Consider the following 26,453-nt stretch of genomic DNA (forward strand, 5'->3'; position numbering starts at 1 on the left):
AATATTGTATCCTGTCAAGAATTGGTTTGTTTTCATTCTGCTCCAACACATAACACAAAGTCTAAGGGAATGATTGTGCCTGAAGTGCCTGAAACTGAGAGGAGCAGCGTTTTACCATCCTTCCCCTGAGAGCCGCACACATCAGGGGTTTGGCTCTGCCTCATAGCGATGCTGAATTTAAAAACCCTTTCAAAACAGGGCTCAACCTTTCTCACAGCTCTCTTCATAAAGAGCTGAATGTTGAAGTGATAATGTTCAGAAAAAAGAACACTTAGTATAAACATTTAGTTTGTACCAAATAAATTACATTTGGTCTTACAGTCACGTTGTTGGTGACAGCTCATAGAGCCTGCACCCTTTCCCTGTAACACATCACAACTAAGCAAATATACATTGTTGGGAAAAATGCCTTGTCTCTTGTCAAAGAGCCCAACTGCTGTCAGCAAACATATTGTGGGAATATGAACCTGGAAACAAACAGATCATTAGAGGGTGAGTTAAGGTTTTGTGATTTAATTCTAAACATGTTGAGTGAGGGACCAGAGATGTGCAATGCCAGGAAAACTGCGCACCAGAATGGGTTTTTTTCTCTAATGAAAGCTGGTATTTTCATTGAATGCAAAGTGCTTTGGGTGACAAAGATGGTTACATATGGAAAATATGAAGTTCTGTTTGTTCTAGAGAATTATGAAGATCGCTTGATAAGGAGGAACATTGTACCAATGCAGGTTTTACATTCTTTTCTTTGTGGAAATCTTTCATCTATTTGCAGAACTTTATTAGCAAGGTACAATAATTTTCTGATGTTAAAAAGAGAGTGTATACAGAGGGTGCCTGCTTGCACACAAAACAGCAACTAGGGCTTGTGCAGTCACATCCCTGGTTGGTTTACATCTGTAATATAACGGGCTTGAGACAACAAAACAACTTCCCTGTTCGGAGCATCCTTGGTGTGAAGAGCCTGCACTGGAGGCTTGGTGCTGCCCAGCCTGCTCTGACTGCTGGAGCCACTGGGGCTGAGGACCGTCGGGAAGCCAGGGAGCCAGAGGAGATCTTTGGAGAGGACTGGAAATCATCTGTGGTGTCCCGAGAGGGCCCTGCTGTTCCCAGTGCTCTAGAGAAATGCAGTCAGAGGTGACGGGGGTGCCCCAGGGGGAGGGAGGGAGGGAGGGAAGGAGCCAGGCTCCATCCCTGGCACAAGATGCTGCATCCCCTGGGGTGGAACGAGCGCCTGTAACCAGACTTGTGCCGCTTCTGGGCTTCCATTCTTCTGCTCCATCCCAAAGGTCCCTGCCTCGTGTCTGGACACGTCACTGTAGAACGGATAACCCGACCTGCCCCAGCCCCTGCTCTGCAGGGACAGTCACAGGGCAGCCTGTGTCCTTGTGTATTTTGGCAGAGCTTTGCTCTCTCAGGGAAAAGCTGCTTTGGTCTCTCCCTTCCTATAGCCAGACAGCTACTGTCTTGGCCCTATAGCTATTCTAATGGCAGCCTGAGCTGCTCTGTTGTACTGAAGAGGAGAAGATTAGGGTGAGGGAGCAGCAGGATGTCTCCACCTCAATGTGCATCACCGAGACCTGGAAGTCTTCAAAGGCTGCTTCTCTATCCAGCACTTATCCCCAGAATGCTTCCTTCAGACAATAGCCGCTCAGTCTTGTCTACCTGCTGCTTCCCCTCCAGTACTGCCCAAGGACATCCTGGTTTTCCCTAAAATCCAAGGATCTGCTTCCTGCAATGCTCTGAGAATGAGTATCCCACTTGCACCATGAACCCAAACCCAAACAGGCTTTGAGAAGAGGGGGGAGAAAAACACGAGTTTCCCAAAGTCTTTGACAAGATAGCAAACCACTTCTCTTCCTCAGGAGCAGAAGGATACATTCATTGGAGTAAATGCTCCCACCAAACTGGCCACAGCCTCACAAGCTGCTTGTGGCCAGGGGGACCCTCCCTGCAGGGATGATGGAGCTTGAACTTGGAGGTGGCTTCAGCTGCCAACACTGCTCGTGGTCCCTTCAGAGCCACGTGCCAGAGTCTTTCCCCGTGGCAAGAGCACAGCATCTCTCACCCGTCTGTGGTGCGGTCAGGCTCCCAGTTATTTCAATACTAAGTTTTATTATATAGTGTTAATTTTACAGCGAGGCAGAGGTTGATCAATGCTTTCTGCTATTTCCTGCCCTTTCTCACAGTGCTGGTTCAAACTGTTATTAACAAACCACTCCCCTTCCAAAAAACCCCATTCAGCTTTCTGAGTCCAGTCCAGCTCTCAGGGTAGCGGTCATGGGGGATGCGCTGATGCTCATTTTGGGGTGAAGGAGCAGCTTTTTGCTGCCCTTTTGCACCTAGGAGAGATCACCAAAGCAGGAGTGGGCTGTGGAAGCATGCGAGCACTGCCTGGAGATGTTGGGCTGTAATGAGAAGATACCAGATGGTAGTTACAGAAAATCTGCCCGTTGGGATCTGAGGCTGAGTTTGGAAGTGGTAATGACCAGGATAATGTGTTGTTTATTGCAAACAGGTATCTGCAGTGGCCTCAAAGGTCTGGAGGTCTGACTGCCCTGCTACATGCATTAAACCCCCTGAAACTGTTAAGAGTTTCAGCCCCACATTCAGCCTCCAAAGCCAAATGGTGATGGTATCACATTCGCTTTTCATTTCTGTGTGGGCACCATGCCCATGCAGTTATAACACAGCTGATTCTGATTTTCATATAGTTCATTGTTTACTTATGACTTACTATAAAGTTGAGCTTGTCTTATTTATGAGCAGCCATGAAGATATGGGATTTCATCCACTGGGTGATGACTCATTCATTGGGTTGGACTCTTTAGCTCCTAATACGTGACATACTTTGGACTATTGGATGAACAGCATTTCTGCATGAGCCCAAATTAAGTGTGGTGAATGGAAATAATTAGTTATTTGTTTTTAAAATCATGTTTGTAGCTGGGTTTGTGCTGGTTCAGCTCCCGGCTCGTTCCGCCAGTGTGCGCAAGGGCAGGTTGAGTGGCTGTATGGCTACACTGGAGAAGTGATGAACCGTGCTTCGGGGTCAGACATCCAAACATGTCAGGGGCGGCTTTGCTTTGTTTCTGTTGCACAAGGAAAAGCTTTGCAGCGCTGGAGCCTTTGATACTTTCTATGAACTTCAATGACTGCAGCATTTCTTGCGCTGCTGCAAACAATTTGAGAAACTAATTTGTGAAATCACTCATAAAAAAAAATAAAAATCTCGTGTTCTTTGTGTAATAATAGAGCTCCTTGGCTGGAGAAAGGAACACAAATCTTCAGAAAGAGCAGCTCAGCGGGGCAGTGCTTTAGCTGCTCTTGTCTCGGGCATGCTTCCCCTCCCGTGGGTGTGTCATGCCCAGTGGGTTCAGCAGGAAGGATTCATGCACCGTCAGAAATATTGCCCCCAGTAACGCTCAGCTACATCAGGAAAAGGAAACGCATTTTCAAACCTTCTCCCCCTCCTCCTGCCTCACCCATGGGACAGGTACCATGGGAAACATCGCACTAACGTTGTCGCACTGAGCGGCTGTTATGGCTTGCAAGTTCTCGCAGCCAGGAGCCCTGCCAGCAGAGATTTATGCCTCCATTTCAGCAGTAACGATGCTTCCCAGAGCTTTCGGCTGGCGGATGGCTGGGAGGCAGTGGCAGGGCGTGTGGGGGACTCGCCATGACATAACCGCATTCCTGCGGCATTAGGAGATATTCCCAGGCCTCGGCAGGGGCTGCACATCCCTTTCCCTGCTCCCACCCGGCCGCTGCGGGTCTCCAGGCTCAGGCAGAGCAAGAGAGCCCTTCATCTGTGCTCGGTTTGGTGATTTCCTCGCTGTGGGTTTGTGGGGTTTTCATTGGATTTAACTAGTACAGCGTTTCACTGGGGTTTGTCCTGTGCAGGGCCCCAAGGAAGCATCCCAATGCCCCAGCACGGCGGCAGCATTGTGAAATGTATGTATGGAGGGTTCATCCTCTCCCGGTGTGAGGCACAGGGAGCCCATGGGCTGCCCCTTCCCTCTGCTGGCCTTGCTTGGGGGCATCCACTGAGCACTGGCACCCTGCACAGCTCTGCACCCTCAGGCCGGGTCCTGCATGAGGCACCCACTCCTGGAAGCTGTTGTCTCCCTGTATCCCTGAGTCCTGTCTGGCTGTGGAAGCACAGCAGAACTGCAGCATTTTGAGGCCTCAGAACCCTCAGATACCTGCCCTTTGCAGAGCCCTCTGGGGCAAGGACTGCCTTTACCAGACCCTTTCATCCTCCAAGGCAAGAAGCTCAATGGACTTTGTGCTAATTAGCGTTCCTAAGCTGCCGGAAGGGTTGGGATTTGCTGGGAAGAGAAACTGAACTGCACCAGTCACTGCTCTCCTGCCTTGAGCTTTCCAGGCTGGAAAAGCCTGGAAGCAACCAACGAAGCCGTTTTCCAGTTGCACTTCACCAGTTTGCAACCACGTTGTCACGCACCCCTCTTTGCTACTGGAAACTGGCTGCTGTCAAGCAGCCAGGGAGATGATTTTTGCTTTGCAGAAGGAAAACTGGCTGCTGTGTGAGGACTACAGGAAGCACAGTGGGCCAGTGCCAACCCAGGTTGGCGTGTGGCTGGGCACACCACTGCTGAGGCTGGTGAAGGGGCAGGAGGAAGGCTCCTGTGGCACTGAACCAGTCTGTCATGGGGTAACACAGCTCATCTGCCTGCATGGAACTCTTGGGCCCAGGGATGCAGCTGTACCACCATACCCACCAGAGTGTTAAGAGCCAGGGCTCTCCCTGTGGAATCTTCCCATCTCCTGCTCCCACAGCCAGGCGATAACACAGGTGTGCTGGCATGCACCCCGCTCAGCCCAACACTGTCATCCAGGAGCCTGCCAGCCAGTGATGGTGATGCTGGTGCCAAAAGGACCAAAGTCCATGCAGAACAGAGGAAGGGTTTTGCATACAAAGTTCAGCAAGAAGGAGGTACATCCAGAAGACTATTGCCATGTGGAAAGCAGGATGAGGGGGCTCTCTGTGGGCATGCCTGGCCCTGCTGGTGTGTGTTGCAACCTGAAGGTGGGGAGCTCTGGTCCACAGAAAGGCTGCTGTCACCTCCCCTCCAGGCTCAAGCCTCAAAGAGGCCAAAAGCAAACAAGGGTTATCAGAGGTGCTGGGTGGCCACTGTGCTGTGCCCGTGCCAGCACCCAGTGCCTCTGAGAGGGCAGTGCTGGTAACCCAGAGCTGTGCAAGCCCCTGCAGCCCTGCCCGGGCACTGGTGTGGTCCTGCTGCAGGACCCCATGGGGCTCCCATGTGGCACGACGGGCCCTGCTGGATCGTCTCCCTCCTGCTGCAACCCCTGTTATCCCCATGTCTGCAAGGATAAACGCACCTGCCTGGGGCTGCTGTACCTATATCTCATTCTCCCTCTCCCTCCTGAATGTCACCCTGAGAGCAATGGAGTAACTGGGACTCGGGTGCACTCACTGACCACCCTCAAAAAAGGGGCTCAGGCCATTCTCCAACTCTGTTCCCTGTTAGATTTTGGTCTTGCTCACTCCGATGAGCAGGACTGGGCTTGGTAGGGCTCCTTTTTTCCCCTCTGTGCCATACCAGCCTATCTGTTGGTGTTTTAACCCTTAGGGGAGCCTCAGTGTGTACGGCTTACAAAGACAAGGTTCCTTGCTGGGAGCACTATAGCAGATGGCAGATGCGAAGCGCAGTGCCAACACTGTGGTGTGGCCCAACTGCCCTTTGAAATACACTGTTCTTTGACTGAAAAGAATCTATTTTTGCTCTTTGGTCCTTTTTTCAATCAGGCAGCATGTGACTTGGTATTATCCCCTGTTCCAGGCCTCTGTAAGGCACACAAGAAGCAAGAGGTGCTGGCTGTCCAGCTAGCTCCCCCAGTAACCTTTCCATGCTGGCTTATCCCAGTAGCATACCTTTTATTGCTGGGTTTGTTTTTATTTTAGGTGGTGATTTTGGAGCTGCTTCACAAAATCCAGGAATCAGTTAGGAGATGAGCACGAACGTGGGAATCACAGGTTTTGCCCTACAAGACCAGGGCAGAGCCAGAGCAGAGAGAGGGTTCCCACAGGGGAATCTCACAGCTCTTAGGAAAAGCTCACACCTAGGAAAGCTCCCGGGGACAAGGATGTGCTCGGCTCTCTTCCTGCCCTGTTCTCTCCTGTTTGGGATCCCCATTTCCTCCGTGCGAACCCCGCGGAGCCGCCCTGGGACACCCAGTCCCCCAGCTCCTGCTGGGCTGTGCCAGGCCAGGGTTCCCCAAGCTGCCGCCTTCCTCCCACCCATCCCTGCGGTGGCGTCTCCCACTGTTTTCAGTGACAGCGGCAACACCCTGCCCTTTCCCCCCGGCTGGTGCTTCTTGCACCCGCCTTTCCCCCTTGCAGGGTGTTGCTGGGCAGAGCTCAGCCGCGGGACATCGTTGTGCTGGAATATACTGACAGCAGGACTGACTAACAGCTATGAGGGGGGAATGGTGGCTTGGGACTGCTGGCTGCTGGCAGGGACAAAATGCTTTGCTTCCATCCTTTATTCTTCCTGATTCTCACCCAAATCAATGTGATGCTGTCCTCGGGGGCCTCTGTCATTCCTCCTGGTTCTGCAACATGTTTAAAAGGTTAGCTCTCTTTCGAGCAGAGAAATGCTCCCAAATATATGGCCTCACGCATACAAGCATTTAGGGAGGAAGTTAAATTCTCTAATTGCTTGGCTGGATCAAGACCAGGCTGCCAGCACCGCGCTGGGCTGAGCAGCAGAACAATGCACAGCCCTTGTGTCCTTGTGCTCCAGTCAAAGCTTATCAGCCCGTGCAGGGGCTAATAAAACAGCTCTCAAAATGAGTCAGTAGATTTAAGGCTTCTTAGGCAGGATTTCTGTCTGGGAGTACATTTGTAAGCAATGTTTAAAGGAAAGGAGAGTGACTTCGGCCCTTTGCAGGAAGTAAATCCACTTACAGAGGTTTTTTGGTTTTCACCCTCATGAGAACACTGCCAGGGGACAGCAGACAGGAGCGCTGCACAGCATTGCGCCTGTTCTCTGGGATGTGCGTGTTTTCACTCACTGCATGCACCGGCATCCTCCCCCTTTGGCTGCACATAGGTTAACAGTCTTGTTTATGTCACGTGGAAGGGCTTTGGTTTGCTTAAAAAATATATACTGTTCCCCTGGAAAGCATTCCTTCCTGCGCTTCATCCAGCTGTCCCGGGAGGAGCTTGGCTGTCCCTCTGCAGTCAAACACAACTGTACCCCAGGTTGAAACAGCTCCCAAAGAGTAACCAGGGACACCTGGAATGCCATGCGATCCACAAGCTCTGCCCAATGTAAGATGTTTTATTCTGAGTCCACACCATCACTCCGGTGAACTCCAACTCATGGAGTAAAAGCACAAGGAAAGAAGCTCAAACCCTGAGCAAAATGGGCATACCATTTTAGGAAGCTGGCTGCTCTGGATGCAAACACAAGTAGGTAAAGCTGGAAGTAAGCACAGAAAATGTCTGATGAGGACCGTGCCTGCGGTATCAGATACGGGCAGGAAGCTGTGATTAGCTGCACACTGGAGCATTGTGTGGTTTTGTATAGGCTCTGACTTCCCAGGTCATGAAATCAGATCCTGAGTTATTTTAAAAATGAGTTGCTATTTCAGATTACTTTTCAGCTTCATGTTTGATATGTCAGGTCACATTTATTTGGGTAAGCGTGTTTCACTCGGACACCCACAGCGCGCCATTGCTGCATTCCTGGGGCTCAGTGGGGGTTCTGGCTGAGAGCAGGCGCTGCCTTGGGGATGTTCACACTGCCAGGCATTGTCCTCAGGTACTAACACAACTGGTATTTGGAGTTTGCAAACAGGGAGATGCCTATCCCTGGCTGTGAGTACACATTTTTTTCACTCAAAACCATCTTCACAAATCAGAAGTAAAATAAACCACCCTGCAGCAGTTTAGCAATACGAAAAAGAAATGAACCTAGAAAAATAGATGAACTTTGGAGCATTCCTAGGAACAAGCAGGGGAGGGTATTTTGGACAAAGAAAGGAGGTGAATTCCTGCATGAGACACAATCCCTGTCCCTGCTCTTCCAGTATGTGCTAAATGGATTCCAGTTTGCTTGTCTCCCCTGATTTCAGCTGCCATGGAATAGCACAAAGCATGAGCAGCCTTGCGCTTGGGCCATTTACAGCCTGTGTCAAACCCAGGGCTTTAAATTCCAGCTGTGAGTCTCCCTGGGATCCAAAGCAAGAACAGCACTGTAAGTTCAGGCAAAGCACTGTGTTTGCCAGATGGATGGCTGCTTTTGGCACCGGTTTCAGCTTCTGGATACATACATAATGCAGCAAGACATATATATATACATATATAATGCAGCAAGACCCTCTATAAACAGAAGAAAAATCGTATCCTTCCAGGCACAGAGAGATGAAAAAAATGCCCCAGACACAACTGCTACTACAAGCAACTGTTGCCTAAATATACTTTCGAATGATAAATCTCAATACAAATTCCAGGACAAGTCTTGTATTTTTCAGCATATTTCTAGAGATTTCTCTGCCCAAAGACATTTCTCTCTCTAACTTGGACTGAACTGCTGCTGCATGCTCTCGTATTGCTGTCTTCCCTGAATAACAGAAGTAGGAGGAAAACGAAGACGGAAAAACTCAGAACAAGTTGTATCAAATGTCCTAGCCAATATTTGGATAATGCAGAATTTCTTTGCCTTCCATAGAGCTGCTGAATAAGGAAAATGCAGTCCATGACGCAATCCATTTGATTCATGCTTTGACTTGAACGACTTGTCTCGGTTTTGCTTCGCTTGGTAGAGATCATGGTAACGAAAGGAGAGGCTTAATGACTACTTCATCAATTGAGAAGAAATACTTCTATTGTCTTTTAAAGCCTAGTGAATAGCGTAGGGTGAGAAGAAGATGTGCGGTGAGTTTGAAATTGTTCTCTGGGTGCTGTTCCAGGGAGCTGTGATTGCTGAGCCAGGATCAGGGCTGCCGGCTCCGTGCAATGCCATTAATGGTCCCTAAGTCATGACATCCCATCAAGTTATAGTTTCAGTGGCTGCTGAAAAACCAACCCTCTAACTGGTTTGAGCCTCAGCTTCTCTACCTTCACCGTTACTGGATTAGCAGATGAGTCCTCCCATGGTGCTGTGAGGATTAGCAGCTGCACAGTTTTGAATGTGCTATAATGTATTTCATGGCATTTGTTGTGCATGGCTTTTGTTGCAATGCACAATGCTGTCCTGTGTTTGGATAAGGCTATTATGGTCCAAGAGTTATAAATATTTTAAATCTCATGATAAATTTTTAAAGCTAGCTGGGTGCTATAGCCCATGGCCCAGTTGCTCTTTTTCCAAGCCATTGCCCTGACAACTTCCAAGCTTACAAACCATCAGGGTGCTGCGGCTTTGACAGAAACCTTTAGAAAGGATAGAGGCATCATGCAGGCTTTTCACCACACATTTCTGTTGAGGTGGTTTGCACCTTCAAAGTTATTTGTGTGGGGTTAGCTCTGCTAGTGTGGGAAAAATCAGTGCTCCTTGTGTATGAGCAGCACCACTGACATCTTTAAAAGGTGACATTTCTACTTGCACAGATCTTCGGAGAGGCAGCAACTGAACCATGATTTGCCAGTGGTAGAGAAAAGCTGTTTCACCTGCGAAGGCTCAGCCCTGAATGCTCAGCTATGGCTGATTTCCACTTTAATCAAACTCTGCAGATATTGGATTAACATTTGATATTAATTCTGATTCTTGTCCTCTTACGATCAAAGCAAGCTGTTGCAGAAGAATGCGTCAAGCAGAGGGCATGTAGTGTCCCAAGTGGCCAGGATCTCTCATCAATAGCCCATGATCTGGAGGGATCCAAGAACATATCATCACATGAGACTGTGATAAAGTTGATTACCCTGGAGCAGACCTCAGACTTCATTAGTCACCATATCATGCGCTGCCTGTCCACTGATGTCAGCGAGGGCCGCACCGCTGCTCCCCCCACTCTTCTGCTTTTGCAAGCCAGGCTGATACAGACCTTTCCTGGATGAAACAGTCTGTGGTCAGAGCAACTATTTCCCCTGCTATTTAGGATACTCCAAAAATGGCAAATGTCCACTGAGCAGTCCCACGGTATACTTACAGGGTCTCCACAGATGTGATAAATAATCTGTGCTGAGATTAGATTTCCATTAAGGATTATCACTGATCCCAGCAAGACCAGCAGAAGACCTATAAAGGGCAAACAACTTTTATTTACCTTTACAGTTTAAACTCTGCTCCTGACTCTGTTATTCCTGCCTACAAAGCAACTCTCTATAAATTCATGGAGCCTAATGCCATATTCTGGTTTGAGGGACATTCTTTATTGTCTTTTTGCTAAAAATAGAGAAACCAAATGCCATTACAATTCATTCCATTTGTCAAGGCTGCATTTTCAGACACAAAAGATGCTGAGCAGTTCTATGATAAAACAGTAAGTACATGGCAGTGGATGACCTCTGCCGCTGAACGAACAGGGTCTTTTTGAAGTCCAGCCTTGCAGTGAACTACCATTAAGTGGGAGGAAGAGTACTTTAAAACAGTGGAAAAAAATCAATACCATGTTTCTGCAGCTGCTTAAAGGGAACCAAAAAAAGCAATGACAGTGTTCTTCCTTCCTTATATCTGCACCTAGTGAGCAAAGCAAGAGCTGGAATGGAAAGATCCTTGTCATACAGGACACATGAAAAGGAAAAAGTATTTGCCCCAGAGCACAGTGTTGAAACCTCCCTCCCTCTCTGCATATACACATACGTCCACACAAATACCTACCCATATAAATACACACATAAGGTATCTCTGCAAGGCATACATTAGTTCATTTGTAATAATACACAGTACCAAGACAGTATTCTGGCAAGTACAAATTCTTGGGTTAGCCTGTTTTTACTTCTCTGCCTCCTGATGAAACTTGAAACACGTGTTCACTTGTGTTTAAGTGCCCTCCAACTTCGTTTCAAATGGATTCCAGTTTTTCAGGCCAAACATGACCCCAAGAAGAATCCAGTCATGGAGCAGCACAGGGGAACGCTCTCATTTGTAGAGGAGGACAAAGCATTGACGCCAGAGGTTCTGCCTGGCGCAGTGGTTACTGCTACAGCCAGGTGCCATACTTGTGGCCAGGCAGCTCCCAGGCATGGTGCCTCTTCTGGTCTCAAACACCCATGCAGGCAAAGGGATGCATGCGGGAGCCTCCCCCCTCTGCTGCCCATCCACCAGAAACATTGCTCAGACTGGAGCTGGGGGGGTCATCTGTGAATGGGGAGGAAGGAAAGAAGGGAGGAAGGAAGAAAACAAGATCTGTTCCTCTGAGCAGAAATTATTTTTTTCAATTTATTCTTTTCCCATAAAGCAGTCTTTGTTTCCAAATAATCAGGATGCCTTTTGCATCCTGATTGCTTTCATGATTATTGGGAAACAATAATTCTGTTCAAAAGCCCTGTGTTCAAATTCTGTTCAAAAGCCCTGGGATGTGCAGGGAAGGGCAGCTGTGACACGGGCTGCTGCATCCAGACCATCAGCATCCCATGGTCCCTGTGTGGTCCCAAGCAGCAGCAGCCCCAGCTGTGCTGCTGCCCTTCTCCTGAGACTGATGGGGTGAGCTGGGCTTACATCTCCTCACCAGCTGAGCACTTCACATCTGTTTTCATGCCTCAGTGCTTATGGTGGGATGGATGAGGGAAGGGAGAGAGGAAGGGATGGATGGATGGATGGATGGAGGGATGGATGGATGGGTGGATGGAGTGGTGCAAAACCACTAGAAGAAATCCCTGTCCTGATGTGTGCAGAGCATATTGTTGAACAGTAAGTTGTTAGGATGAAAATTTTCTTTGCTAGGCCTATGGAAAAAATGACCTTTACTGAAAATGTTAGCTAAATATTTTAAGTTTAAAATGAAGGTTCTGGTGCTGATTCTGCCTTTTTCCTGATTAATTTTTTTCATTAATTTTGTTACAGATAAAAAAGAAAGAAAAGGCTGAGGCTTCAACTTTCAGTGTGGTGTGGGTGCTAAAGACTAAGAGAGTGTGCATTACTAGGTGCAGGAGTGGAAAGGAACTGAAATTAAAGTGTTATAAGCAATCACCTAATCTGGATGTGGAATGGTTGCTAAGGCGTTCCAACCCAGGCCAAAGTCAATAAGCAATTAGAATCCATTAAAGATGAAGTATGGGGTGATGGGAGAAAAGCCCTTGAGAAAAGGCTCAGCTTCACGTTTCCAGCCTGCTTTCCCCTGGGGAGCAGCTCGTGGTGGCACGAGCTGGGGCACCTCTGTGGCCTCTCACTGCTTTTGCTCTGTAAATATAATCCTTCAAGTAAAGACATTTTTCATTTGAATCCTTCTTGCCCAGTGATTGAGGAAAGGATTTTGGCTGCTGTGCCATGAGATATACCTCACCTTTTCAGTAAATCTGATTTCTTTGATAGTTTTAAAACAGGAGGCGATGCTGCTTGCGGAGCAACGGGAGTTTAGCCAAAACTCTCACTTTACCTCACTTTTATCTTTGCTTCTTTCTTATTGTCTTCTGAACAAATGTATATAATATAACTTGGTCTGGGGGAAGGAGCTGTTGGGGCACTGGAGAGGAACCACAGTGCCACCGTTTAGCAAAGGTGTAAGAATAAAACCCTTGAAAGAAAATAATTGGAAAACTGTATTCTAATTTCAGTGGAGAGTGGCTATAGACATTTAATTCAATTAGACCTTATTGATTGTCTTTTAATGGGTTTGTTTTCCCTGACAGACTCCTGCGTCTTCCAGCGTGACAGCCTTTCTGTGAACCGATCCACACACATACACTTCGCTTGAAATCGGTGGAGCAGCTCCCGGTAGCAAAGCCAGCACTGTAAGTGTGCGGGATCAGCGAGGTGGGCGAGGGCGAGCGGGTGGGCACCGGCTCCCCCGGGCAGGGACACGTAGAGACACCCCTGCAGCTCTCACTGCCCCAGTGTCAGGAGGCTTCTAGCAACCTGCGCAGATCAGCATGTAGCCACGGGAGATGGGACAGTTCTGTTGACTGTTTGCTGTCATCAAATGAGTCAGCGGCAAGTCACAGTCTTGGATGTCAGCAGGAGTGGCACACCAGGAAATCAATCACAAAAGAGGGGGGAGAGACCTTAACCCCCCTCACAGCCCCGAGAATTTAAGCCTTGCTTGAGAGCTTTTTGGAGTTTATGTTTTCTATATATGGCCGATAAAATGGTGCGTGCCAGCACCGAGCGGGCTATCCCTGAGCAGCGTGCTGCGGCCAGTGCGACCACCACCTCCGATAACCGCACTGTTCCACCGCCCTGGCCGGGAGCCCCCCGGCATTCCCTTGCCTTGCTGCAGGGTTCCCTTCCCTCCGTGCGGGGCGCAGGGCGGCCCGGCCATACACGAGGGGAACGGGGCTGACCCCGCGGCCCCTTGCCAGAGCCAGGTGAGCTGCACTGCTGCCGTGCTTCCAGTGCACGGGGCTGTGCTCCGGGCCTGCAGCCGTGATACGGCGGCAGCTCCCCTGCCACGGCCACAGTCCCGGCCAGGTGAGGGTCGGTTTAGTGGGGGTCCCGTTCCCGGAGGGGCAGGGACAGGGACAGGCGGGCGTGCTCCCGGCCCAACCCCGCGCAGCGCCCCCAGCGGGGCGCGGGAGGCTGATGCGGCCGAGGGCGTGCCGCTCCCGGCGGATAAAGGCCGGGCGGCGGCGCGGGGCCCGCACAGAGCCGGGGAGCGGCGGAGCAGCCCGGAGCGGGCGGGTCGAGGCAGAGCAGGACCAGGCGCAGGAGCTGGGCGGCAGCTGAGCACTGCACTCCCTCCCTGCAGGCAGCGGGCGCGGCCGGGCGGGGCGCGGGCGGAGCGGAGCGGCTTGGATCGAGGAGGCGGAGCGGGGCTGCGCCATGAGCACGCAGGCGCGGGGCCAGGGCGGGCGCAGAGCGGCTGATCCCGACGGCGAGATGCCGGCCACCGAGAAGGACCTGGCGGAGGACGCGCCGTGGAAGCGGATCCAGCAGAACACCTTCACCCGCTGGTGCAACGAGCACCTGCGCTGCGTGAACAAGCGCATCGGTAACCTGCAGCACGACCTGAGCGATGGGCTGCGCCTCATCGCCCTCCTGGAGGTGCTCAGCCAGAAGCGCATGTACCGCAAGTACCACCAGCGGCCCACCTTCCGACAGATGCAGCTGGAAAACGTCTCGGTGGCCCTCGAGTTCCTGGAGCGGGAGAGCATCAAGCTGGTCTCCATCGGTGAGTGCATCCCCAGCGGGTCGGGTTTAGGTTTTTCTCATTGTGTGTTTTTTCCTGCGCTGGATCTTTGCCTCAGAGAGCATGGACGGGATCGGGGCACGGGGCAGCCGCGGCGTGCTGCTGGCCGGTCCCTCGGGGCTGTGTAGTCGGCAACTGATGGGTTGCTGCTTTTTGTTTCTACAGAGAGCAAGTTCTGGGGGTGAAGCGTAGTGTTGGTCTAAAGCTACGTGTGCGGTGTGTGCTGTGAGGCTGTCCCACAGCCCGGCTGCTGGGGCTGGCAATGCTCTCCTGTCTGCCTCGGCGTCTCTCAGTTACTGGCTCATAGGTGAGGCTGACCTCTCAGGTCTCTTTCTGAAAAAATAAACCAGTACCAGAGCACGTTTTCTCCCTTTGCAGGCAGTTTCCCTGTGTCTGGCCAGATGTCTCTGGGCCCTGGAAGGGTGCTGGAGCCTGGGTCTCTCGGGGTGGGTGACCTGTGTGGAGATAGGCATTACCATACGTGGTATAGGAGAGCCCAGCAGATGATGCCAGTGTTCAGATTAGCGTGGATGCTTACCTAAACATACTTGTAGCTTTAGATCAGGCTTGTGCTTTCTCCTGAATCTTTCTGCTGTGGTAGGTCGTGTGGGCAGAACATGTACAAGGACCTCTGCTCACTCCAGGAGATGGGTGGTTTGAGCTAATGCCCACCCTGGCTGGCACTAGGTTTGGCTATCAATTGGAGGGTGCAATTGCTAGGTAACTGATGCTTTGCTCAGAAATTTAAAGCTGTTGGCATACATGTCAAATTGCAGATGATCCCTCAGGAATGCATGTGGTGACCGTTGGGGGAATAGCTCAGGTGTGGCTGCAGTACAGTCTGTAAAGCAGCAATTTGAATGCCTGAGAGATCTCTGGGAAGGAATGTGAATGCCTTTTCTAGCTCTTTGCCAGATAACTGTAATTACTGCCTCCTGATGACTCTGGCCTGGATGAACTGCACAGCTGAATTTGGGTGAGTGCAGCACAGCTCAGTTCTCCAAAACTCTTGGCCAAGGTGAGAGCTGTTTCCCTTCAGAGGCTTTAGCTGCAATAACAAGGGAATATAAGCTATTCCAGTCTGTGAGAGACCTGTCTCTCTCTGAAAACCTGTGGCTGGGTGGAGTAAGTCTAGATCCCTGTTGTTCCTCTCTACTAACTTGTAAAATCAGCTTTGGACAAATGGAGACTGTTGGGTCCCGAAAGGCTGATTATCCTCCTAGGGCGAAACAGCTAGTGTCCTTGCAGCTGGGAATGGAGCTGGTGCTAATTATTTACTTAGCAATGCATTCCCTTTGCACACACTAGGGTTCGAGTTGCAGCTGCGGACTCCTGGGCTGAGCTTACTTTTGCTAACATCAGAGCTCACCTTTCTTCTTCAGCTGCTGGAATAGCTCCTTCGCAGCCCCAGTGCTAACACCAGCCCAGTGTTCCCCTCCTATTGTGTTGTTTGCCCTATTAAAACGTAGCTGTTCCAGCTGCCTTCCTATTTGTCTGTGGGACTTCCCGAGGGCTGTGGGTTTGGGAGATCAAGGTTAGTCCGGTCAGGCCTGGCTTCCAGCAACTTCCTTTATAAGAAATGTTGCTGCAGCAGCACAGCTTTCCTTGCTGGATTAGACTGAGCTGTAGGGTGGCCATAATCTTTTAAGACATGTCTAACTGTTTTGCAGCTTGCTTGTGTTGTGTTGGCTGTTAAAAAAACAAATTAAACTCCAAGCTCCTGAAACAAATCCTTGTAGCTGAAGCTTTGGGAGAATGGAATGGCTGTGGCTGCAAGTGCCTTGCCATATCCCAGCCTCTGCATGAAAGTGGCACATAGCTCCATCTGTGCTGTGCCACCGGAGCTGGAGCCAAATGGTAGCACAGGAGCTCTACTGTACAGCCCTGGATAAATTGAGCCAATCCTGGAAAAACATCCTCAGTTTGCTTTCCAAAAAAGAGGTTTAAAGCAAGCCTTGTGGTGCTCCTCTTGGTTGAAGGGGCTGAAGCCCGTGCACCTCTCCTGCAGGCGCAACATCCACTGGGGTGGGTACCTGTCCTTGCTGTGTTTCTCCCTGCAGGTTCTGAAGAACTTGGGGCTTTCTCTTAGTTTTCAGTCTCTTATGTGTTAGTGAACAAAACCAAGGCTGTTACAGGGCCTGGAGCTGTGTACCAGTAAGGGCTTTTAGGTGGACAACTTTTATGACCAGGTTGGTCTTTAGGGCCTGGGGTGTTTAGGGCCAGCTCTGAGCCAAATCAGCTGGGAAAACCTGACAGCTGCAGCTGCTGGATTTCTGGCATTAATAATGCCATCAGACCTCTGCTAAGTAGATGTGGTGCCTGTTCCAGTTATTATTTAACTTCCAGGAACTTTTTGGAAGCCATGTATTATGGCTCAGCTAATGCTGCTATACTGCAACCACACTTTTAAACTTTTTCGGTAGCAAGCTTTTGGCATTCAGGTTTTCTCCATTTAAAATAAGTCTGCCTCTGAAAAAAAGTCAAATTTGTAGTGTTTAACCATGAGCCTTTCTGATGCACAGTCAGAAGTCCAGCCTCTCCTGCTCTTAACCCCTTCTTTAGTCTCTGCTCAGAGTCTTCTGGTTGTTTTGGGATGCTTTCCTTCTAGGCATGAAGTGCCTTCACTTCAGTGCAGATTTGACTGTGTATGTGGTCTACTGTAAAAACAGCCATCCTGCAAAGATGGGATTGGAAGCTCTGAAAAAGCTACTGTGTGGGCAGGTGACTACTACTACATTGAGTTTTCTGCCTGACACAAGGTGGCTGCTGTGCTACTCAAGTGTTAAAGTGTCAAGTCTTGCTTTTTATTTGTCTGCTAGACTGAGATAATTGCAGATTCCTGGGTGCTGAGTGGCATATGCAAGGCACTGGGGAGTAGGATGCCAGGAATGCAGAGCACAAGGGCTTAGCTCTTGGCTGAAGGAGCTGATCAACTTCACAGATTACTTTGTATGAGACCCGCATTGTGCTTTGGTAAAAGCCATAGCAAGTGGCAGAGAAAGGGGGATTGCAGCTAATTTGGCTTTGAGCTTGCCCCTGGAAACCCTGATACCAGGCAATAGGAGTTACCTGATTTAACTTGGAAACAGAAGCATTTGGTGTCTGAAGCCTGGCAGGTGGTTTCAGGCTGTGACCTGCCAAGTTGCACTGAAGCTTGCAGCTGGCAGGTCCTAGGTGCATGCTCCTGGGCTGTTCAATACCTGTTGGCAATGTCCTTATGGCTGCTGCTCACCCAGCAGCCCTGTATTGCTGGCAGAGGCAGGATGGGTGCTGAGCAGCTGGCTGGCTTGGTTTGTAAAACTGCAGGTTTGGACTGCCACAGTCAGATTGATCAAACTGAAAAACATGTGCTTTCTTTCTGCTGGGTTGCACTTTCACCAGGTAAGTGCCTTGCAACTGCAGGATGTCAAGTGATGGTGCAGGTAAATGGATGGCAGGGCCATCCATTTATCAGGTGGGCTTGGGGTTAATGACCAAGTACTTGATGCATGCACTGTGCTCTATAGTGCAGATGTCCAGCGTGCTCATAAAGATGAAAGTATCTTGACCTGAGTTGGAGTATCTCACGGAAATCTCATTTTAGAAAAATAATGGAATACCAGCTTTCTTCCCTAGGCTACACTGAAGGGTGACAAAGCAAATCTAGAGGAAAGCTTGGCTCTTTTATAACTTGGTAAGTGTGTTGTCCTGTGATGCCTAGAGCTAGGTTCTTGAAAACTGGGAAAAGAAAAATGTGTTTTCAGCCTGTGTATACTTTGGGTCTCTCTCTGTCCCACTCCAGGTGCTATTAACACATCATAAGGACGTAGTCAAAATACTCTTACTTTTTTTTCTGCCATTTACCTGTGACTTCCCTGGAGGCTATTTTCTGGAAAATATCCAGTGTGTCTTGGAAGCAGGTTTCTGCTTCTTGGAAATGTGACACTTAATCCTTCCCCTCAAAACCTATTTTTGATAGACTGGCAGTGGGCCTCACAGCTGGAGACTGGAGGTGGCTTCAGTTTCTGAGGGTGTTTGGTCTGCTCAGGATCTTCTGTTTCAACAGTTGGACTGCTGGTCTAAAGAGAAAGTGGCTTTGCATGAGTTATTTGCTCCAAGTTACAGGAAACTTTAAGGTAGCTCACACACACTGTTCTTGCATTCTTTTACGTATGAGTGGAAACTTGTAAAGTGATCAAACTTAGGTAAAATTACTTGGGACCAGTGAGACTAATGCGCTAAACAGCTTTTTCATTTGAGGCACTGAACACTGTGCCAGCTATTCAAGAAGGACTGAAGTCTTAACTGCTCCATATTCCAATGCCATGTCCTGTATTGATTTACATGGGGATGTTTAAATCTAAATGGGTCAGCATAATTCTTTTTCTAGCCTACAACTGTAATCTAAGAACATGGTTAGCCTTGTGTGTGGCCATGCTCTTGCACTGCCAGTATTGTTCGGTGTCTGCTCCAAGCAATGGGGAATAAAACAATGGTCTCTGAGTCCTCCAGGCTGCAGAGGAATTCTATTTTCTCTGCCCCTCAGAAACAGACTTTGATGTGCAGCTAGTTTAGGATGTGGACAAGGGCCTGCCAAGTTTAGCCCATATGCTGAGCAAGCACACCAGATTGAAATGGTGCATTGCAGGTGATGCTGGTGTGAATAGATCTCTGCTGTACTGTGATATTTGCCATGTCTTCTCTGCCACCAGCATGAGGTGTACCTGCCTGTGGACCTGTCCTCTGCTGCCTGGTGTGCTGCACAGTTAATGAATACAGCACCTGACTTGTAAGTTATTACAATAATGAAGATGCAAAGCTCAGCAACCCAGGTTTGGCTCTGTTAGTGCTTGGTACTGGTGTGCCTGAAGAGCCTGTCCTAGTTCCTGTTGCTTAGGAGGTGTCAAGCCCGAGTTTGGCTCTTGGTGAGGTAGCCAGGCTTTTTGTAGAGAAACCTGTAGGTTCCTGTGAGATTACTTGGTTTGTGTGTATGTGCTGTGATAGTACTGTGGGTCCTGTTCCAGAGCACCCACCCATGGGGAGGGGAATCATCTTCATGCAGGTGCACCAAGGTAGTGATGGGCATGCATGGTAGATGCGGGTAGGTGAGGATTTGTTGCTGCAGTCTGCTTGGACTCTGCAAGAAAAATAGCATCAGATGTTCCAAGCATGTCTAAGGAAGGAAATACCATGTAGCTGTGTGTTAACTGCTGGGGGAAGAAGCCAAAACAAAAGATATGTGGAAAAAGGTTAAGGGAAGGCACTGCCCATCCTTGTAGGAATTTCTGAGCAATCTTTGCTACAGCCTTCATTGGATGGCAGTGCTCACAAGCCTGTTTGTTGCAGGCCGACTTCATGCTAATGGTGTGGAGGAAGAGGTATGTGCCTTTACATTGTGTTTGGAGAAGTAAGTGTAGCAGTTCTGTGCTAGATGCTGGGGTATCTTTGCTGGATTGCTCTAGTAGTGTGTGTGGTAGAAGTGAATACTCACCCACCCATCTTGCAACTGCTGCCTGGGTGGGGTGAGCGGAGCAACCCTTGCTCTTCCTGAGAGCTTGGCCTTGGGTTCAGAGTTGAGTCAACAGAGATCTGAGGCTCGCAGCTTCTGGGCTAAGCAAGCTCTGCCTGTTGATGTGGGTTAATGCAATGATGGTCAAGTGAGGTTTTTTCCCGTAGGTCTTGCCTCTGGGGACTTGGTGCAGGCTTTTTTCCCCCAAGACAGAAGTTTCTGTAGCTTGCACTTTTGCCTGTTTGTGTGTCTCCTGAGGAAGGACCTGTGCTCTGTAATCTAACTGGGAAGACGCTTTCTTACAGGTCATCATTAGGAGATACATCCAGTATGAGGCTTTCAAGTACAGGAACTAGGGTTTATGTTGTATCATAACCAAATGGTTGGTTGGGGTCTGACGTGGTCACCCATTTGCAAGCCTCTCTCAGCTTTCTACCCCTCCTGCAACTAGCCTTGAGTCTTGGAGGTGATTACATAGTAACTGGTATGTCACAGTGAGGACTGACTGCTGTGGTGGGCAAGGGTTTAGCTAACGAATTGCAATTCCTTGTGTGAACACTATTCTGCTGTAAGCAGTTGAAGTCTAACATCCATAGTGAGATGTATGCAGTGTCTAGTTCCTACTGTGCTACTGCATGGCAACTCTAATACTCACAACCACTACAAGAATAAACTGGATTTTCTGTTTTTGTTAGTGAAAACAAGCTAGGCCACTTCAAACAACACCCAAATGAAGCCTTGCCCAAATCCCTGGCGAAGCAAGGGTTGCCTTGCATCTCCTCCCTTGTGCTGAGTAACACAGCAGACGCTGCCCTGGAGCTGCCTAGGGGTGGGCAGAGGATGGAGCAGCTGAATCCTGTCTCCCCTGGTGTGATGGTCTGGGATTGTTTGGACCTCCTGCTGATACTGCCCTTGGAAGAAAGCAGCTGTGGCTCTCTTAAGCTGTGGTTCTGTCTGGAAAGAGTGGCCACATGTGCAGTTGCACTGTCTGGCTGCTAATGGGATGCTTCCTCTGAGTCTGTAGGTCATGGTCCTCTGCTTGCAACTTGTAGAAGTAGACAGCCAATCTAATGGAAAGGAAGCCAATCTCTAAAGCATAAATTCAGCAGGTATTTCTTGAGTTTTCTCAGGGTCACTGAATTATAGCAAGTTTCACTGACCCGTCTGGTAAGCTGGAAGTGGTTGAGCTTTGAACATCCAGGCTGGGATCTTTCCTGCAGAAGGGACAAACTGTCCTAAAGAAACTGTTCAAACACCTAACAGCAGCAGCAGGTTGCATGAGGGGAGTCCCTGCCAATCTTACCCGTAGCACAGATATGGCTGTGGGCTGCAATGACACCATGGACTGCAGCTGTTTCTCCCCGGCTTCAGGGCATGCCGTAAATCATGACGCATTTGTCAGAACACTGAATTACTCCAGCATGAGCTGGCCATGCTGTGTGTCCTCTGAGGGTGAGGTGGGCACAGACAGACTGGCACGCTGACACCCAGCCTGCCTGCTGTGAGGAAGAACTTGGTCAAGGGCTGTCTCGGCAGCATGTCCTGGCATGGCCCAAGCACATGCTAGCAGGCTGTGCATTGCTGCAGATGGGGATAGCATGGCTGGATGCTGTGCTGAGCAACCAGGCAGCGGCTGTGAGCAGCCCTGTCCTCTGCCCATGCTGTTAGGGAGGCTGTTGCTGTCTTCTGCAATCCTGGGTGGGGTTCAAGTGTTTTCAACACTGGCCGCAGGCTCTGTGCACTGCGGCTCTGCTGCAGAGCGGTAACTGAAAGCTGTGGAGCCACCCTTCCTGCCAGCCCATGCATTTCCACCCTCTTCTTGTGCTGAAATCTGGGGTGTGCTACAAACTGCCTGCCTGCGAGATGGGCTCTGGGCTGAGCTGTTAAATGCTGCTCTGAAATGCCATTGCTGTGTCCTGCATAGGTGCTGTGAGCACATCTGGACCTGGGGGCTGCCCCAGCCTGACCTGGGGTGGGATGCTGGCAGCTGGCTCTCCTCCACCACTCACAGCCCACGGTGATCTCAGGCTGTGCCGGGCGCCTCTGGCTGCCTACTGGTTTTGATTAGTCTGTGTCCACTCTTGTGAGGACACAATGTATGTGTCTGTATTTCTGAGCTTATGTTAAAGGGCACTGTAGTGGTTGGTGGGCCCAAAGTGAGCTGTAGGTGGCAACTGGTGAGTTATGCTGGGTAAACAAGCTTTGGAAGTCTCCTCTGGAGCCCTGCAGCAGAAGACACAGTGTACAGAGCTGCTCTGAGCAAACACCCATGGTAGGTGCATCTGAAGGTTATTCAAACACAGAAGAGGAAATACTGTTCCCCTCAGCTAGATACTAACATGCTCTATCTATGCTTCCTTTGATACAATTAACTGGTTTACATTCCCTTTTCTCACAGCAACCTTAGAGCAGTAGGTGCAGCAGGTTTAGTGGACTTCCCATAGGCAAATACTGGCAAGCCAAGTCTTGGAGCTGTTTTAGATTTCAGTGCTAACACATGGATAAGTAGTCTTGGAGGTCTCCTTTACCTTTGTGCAGATTATCCCTTTATTATAAACTGGGTGGTAGCAGCAGGTCCCTCTGGGCTTGGACTACAGGAGTGAAGGGCCTGAGCTGGTGGGTAGGTGCAAGGTCCTGTGTGTGTTTGGTGCTTCTCCCTGGCTGGGAAGTGGCCATATGACAGGTGCACCCTGTACTGGTCATGGTGTGAGACACAAATCTTGGATTAATCTGTCTGCTTGTGATCCTTACTACAGAATAGAGAACAATGGCTTGCTAAACAAAGTACATGTCTAACTGTCATCTTGATGGCGCAAGATACCAAATGTTACTTCAGCATCATGTCTAGACAGTGAATTTCTTAGGGTTTCCTTCTCTTTGCAAGGCTTGGAGTAATTCTGCTTGTTGTTCTCCCAAACAATCCAAAGCCCAGGCACATTTGAGCCTGCTCCAGCACTGGAATGCCACTGAGGAGCTGCTGTTTGCTGTGTCAGTGCTTGTGGTGGTGGTTCTCTGAGCAGATGTCACTTGCTCAGCTTGTTATCAAATTCCCCTGTGGGGGAAGAGTTGGTGTCTGAGCAGACTGGCTGTGGGAAGACTTGGGATGCTAATCGTGTTGTTTCAGCTTTGTTCCGGCTGTTGATTAACAGTGTGGCTGCGTGTAAATATTTGATACTTTATGTAACTGCTTGAACAAAATCAATGATCTAATTAAAAGTCGACTAAAAACAGCTTTAGTTGTCTCTGAGGATTATTTCTTTTGGTAACTCTTTTAGGCTTATGGTGAAACTGTAGCTAAGAAGAAATAGAAGAACTAAGCTGGTGACTGTAAGGAAAATTTGTGGTGACTCTCGAAAGGGTGGTGACTTCCAGTGCCACAGTCCAAACTCAGTTGTGCTGGACCCTGTGGCTGTCATATGTCAGGACAGACACATGGAGGCTTTTAAACTGGGACCACAGGACCCTCTACAGTGGTGCCATCCTAATGCTCTCTCAAAGCTTTGTGGTTGTGTAGCCTCACACTGCGTAGTGCTGGCTGAAGTGAATCTGACACTGAACAGAGGATGCATCATGTGTGCTGTACAGCTGAACAGCTACATCGAATGTGGGTGGCCAAAGGGAAGAGGGTCACCCTTGCCACAACCCAATACAGCTGCTGTCAGGGGAGACCCCAACTGGCAGAGGTTGGCTGCATGTTGATAAATTGGCTTCAGCACTAACACTATTTCCCTGACCTAGCCTGAGTAGTAAGCAGGAGTGAGGATTGTCAGCTCAATCAAGTCACAAACGACCAAGTGAGATGTCTACTCATGGGACCACACAATCAGAGATCAAATAGTGCCTTCAGATCCCAATGGCCCTGACCTACAGCACGCCTTGGGGCTTTCCAGACCATTGCAGAAGCAGGCATGGCTCACAGGTAGCCATTATATGTTTTGCATCCCAAAAAACCTAGAGAAGCCTGAGACAGTCTTCCAGTGGTTCAGGTTCTCCTCCAAAATGTAAGAGTGAAGAAGCACTTGTTGGGTTCAGCTCAGTACTACTGTAAAGCGGGGCAGCCCAGCCCTGCTCTTGGTACTGTTGCACCAGATAATTAGTGGCTGCTAAGTGTGCATTAGTGAGGATTCTAATGACTTGCAGACATCTGCAGTTATAGAGATAGGAGCATGTGGGACTCCTGGACAAGGATACTGCGAGGATCTTTTCCGGGAGAATTAACCACATTACTGCCTGGATCCTCACTTGAGTAGATCCCAATATACTGCTTTCTAGCAGGAAATGGTTTGGAGCTACTCTGCTAGGGTCAGCTCACAGGATGGCTTGCTCTGCCAGGAAAGCATCAGAACAGCAGACTCCAGTGAGAAGCTGCTAGTTCAGACCCTGGAAACAGTGGAAATGTTTGGTGTTTCCTGGATGGAAAGCCCTGATTCTTGCAGGGAAGCCTCCTGATGTTAGAGGCATGAATCCCTACTTCAGCAAATCTACTTCAGAGCTTGCTGTGGTTTTGTAGCCTAGCTCAGAGTTCTGTGTTTAAAGAAACACCTGATATAGATAAATAATTGAAAAGTATGACTTCAACAGTTTTCAAGTGCAAGGAGGAGAATTGAACTGCTTCATCTGAACTGCTGCAACTATTGGTTGAAAAATCTGCCTAAGGCAGAAGAAGCTTTAATATTTTAATTAACTAGCTTTATTACTTTTAAGCATAGGCTTTAACAAGCTGCAGAATATTTCATGCTCTGTATGTAAAAGAAGTAGCTCAGGCTTCTGAAGCAGTACCTGGACAACAAGAGTATTCAAGCTCAAGTGCAGAAGCTGAAAGAAGCAGCCCAATCTTTGTCTAGGAGCAGGATAAACACCTATGGGGCTCTTGTTCTGCCTGGACTGAGGTAACAGCATGTTACTAACATTATGCGTTGATAACAAATGAGGTGGCCTAATGCTGTACGTAGCTGGAAGGGGTATGGGAGGTCAAGCAGAGAAGTGTAGCTTACAGCGTTGTTGCAGTTATTCCAGCTCTAGCAAAACTGGCTCTAGAGCTAATTTTTTTGTGTTGTGCTAAAAATGTGAAATACAATAGGCTTGCAAATGTGAACAATGTGAGGCTGCAGATTAAAATTGAGGTCTTGCATCTGGTGAGGATTTGGGTAATTGCCTGTACCCTGCTCAGTCAGCATGTGTGTGATGGAGGGCTGTCCCTGGAGACCAGGGATAGAGCTGTGAGCTTGTGAAGTCTGGAAAGACTTGTGCAAAGTCTTGAAGTTGGAAGATTTGAAGTCCAGCCTCTGGAGAGGAAAGGTGGTATCCCTCTGAGCACTGGATAGCTCAGGACTTGCTGTTAGCAGCCAGAGCCTGTTATGGCTGAGCAGCTCCCGACAAAGTTGGATTAGACTGAGGAGAACTGCTTCTGCCCCTTGGGAGGAGGACCCAAGCAGAGCCCATGGCACAGGACACGCATGCTGGAGAGCAGCCCCAGGAGCTGGTGCTGGCCAGCCTGTGGCATCTGGTGTGAGCCATGGGGGTGCCTTGGGCTGCTTGGAGCAGTGCAGAACTCGCACATCTGAAGCAAAGCTTTGCTGTGTGGTGAGTTTGGGTGGGAGGAGTGGGTACATGGTCTGCGCAAGCATTGCACAGCTGTGGCTAATATGAGCTCAAGCTGTACCATTAATCCCATATGGTCCTCTTTAAGGTGTTCAGAGACCACCCATGCAGACTGTGCCTCTGCAGATTCACCACTGCTCTCTTGCTTATGAAAGCTCCACTCAAAAGAAGTCTGTCTGATAGCAGCTGCCACCGTTGGATGAATTACCTGGGCCTCAAGCCAAGTGTCTATTCCTTACGTTAGCGGCTTGTAGCTGGAACCGTATAAACGCCGAGCTATCCTGTGTGGGATGCTAAACACACAGGGCTTCAGTCTGGACCGTGCAGGGGCGAGCCTTGTGCTATGTGCAGATGGAAGTGTGTTTATTGCTGGGCTGCACAAGTATACTAAATGTGTTCAAATGACTCCACTGCTTTCGTCACAAAGAGGGGAAAGCTTCCTCCTTCAAAAAGCAGCTGCCTCTTGAAGTGTTCTTCACTGAATATTTTTTTTAGTTAAAAATTGGAGAAAAGTGGCTTTCTTCCTTCTTGGACTGGCATAGTCATGGTTTCCAGGAGGGGAGGGTAGGTGTCTGTATATGAAAACCCATGAGGAATTGACATCTAGCTGGCTTACACACAAAAGCATTAAGACCTCTTCATAGTGGGCATGGAAAAGCAACAGCGTCTGCTAGGACCGCAGGGGTGCACAGTGGATGTGCGTGTTTATAGTGACTGTGCAACTGCCCTGAGCATCCTCACATCTATGCAGTGTGAGGTGTGGGGCTGCTTTCGGTGCTGGGTACTTGTGTCTGGATGTCAAAATGAAGTGTTGAAATGGCTCAGATGTTGGATTTCCAAAATGGCTGTTTCTATCTGCAGAAGGGTACAGTTGCACATGTCATGGTTTAACCCCAGCTGGCAACTCAGCCCCACACAGCCACTCACTTGCTTCACTGCTGGGGTGGGGAGAGCTTCAGAAGAGAAAAAGCAAGAAAATTCATGGGTTGAGATAAGGACACTTTAAGTAAAGCAAGGAATTAATTCACCACGTCCCATGGTCAGGCAGATGTTTAGCCACCTCCGGGAAAGCAGGGCTCTGTCATGTGTAGCA

At 49.3% G+C, this 26,453-nt stretch overlaps 1 protein-coding gene across 3 annotated transcripts in view; it reads left to right on the plus strand.

Annotated features, from left to right (window-relative positions):
• The first annotated feature begins 13,750 nt into the window (after window positions 1-13,750).
• Window positions 13,751-26,453, plus strand: part of FLNB (filamin B) — a 71,413-nt gene continuing 58,710 nt past the window's right edge. For 2 of the 3 annotated variants that reach the window (XM_061362438.1, XM_061362439.1), the window contains exon 1: window positions 13,752-14,253. In XM_061362438.1, coding sequence (XP_061218422.1) covers window positions 13,905-14,253 — 349 coding nt within the window. In that variant the 5' untranslated portion in view covers window positions 13,752-13,904. Of the gene's footprint in view, window positions 14,254-26,453 lie in introns of all 3 variants that reach the window. The other variant, XM_061362440.1, reaches the window with a different exon arrangement.

This window comes from Neopsephotus bourkii, unplaced genomic scaffold, assembly GCF_033783945.1.
Source record: "Neopsephotus bourkii isolate Nb327-2 ecotype Australia unplaced genomic scaffold, CSIRO-AGI_Nbou_v1 NB_1120, whole genome shotgun sequence".
Lineage (NCBI taxonomy): Eukaryota > Metazoa > Chordata > Aves > Psittaciformes > Psittacidae > Neopsephotus > Neopsephotus bourkii.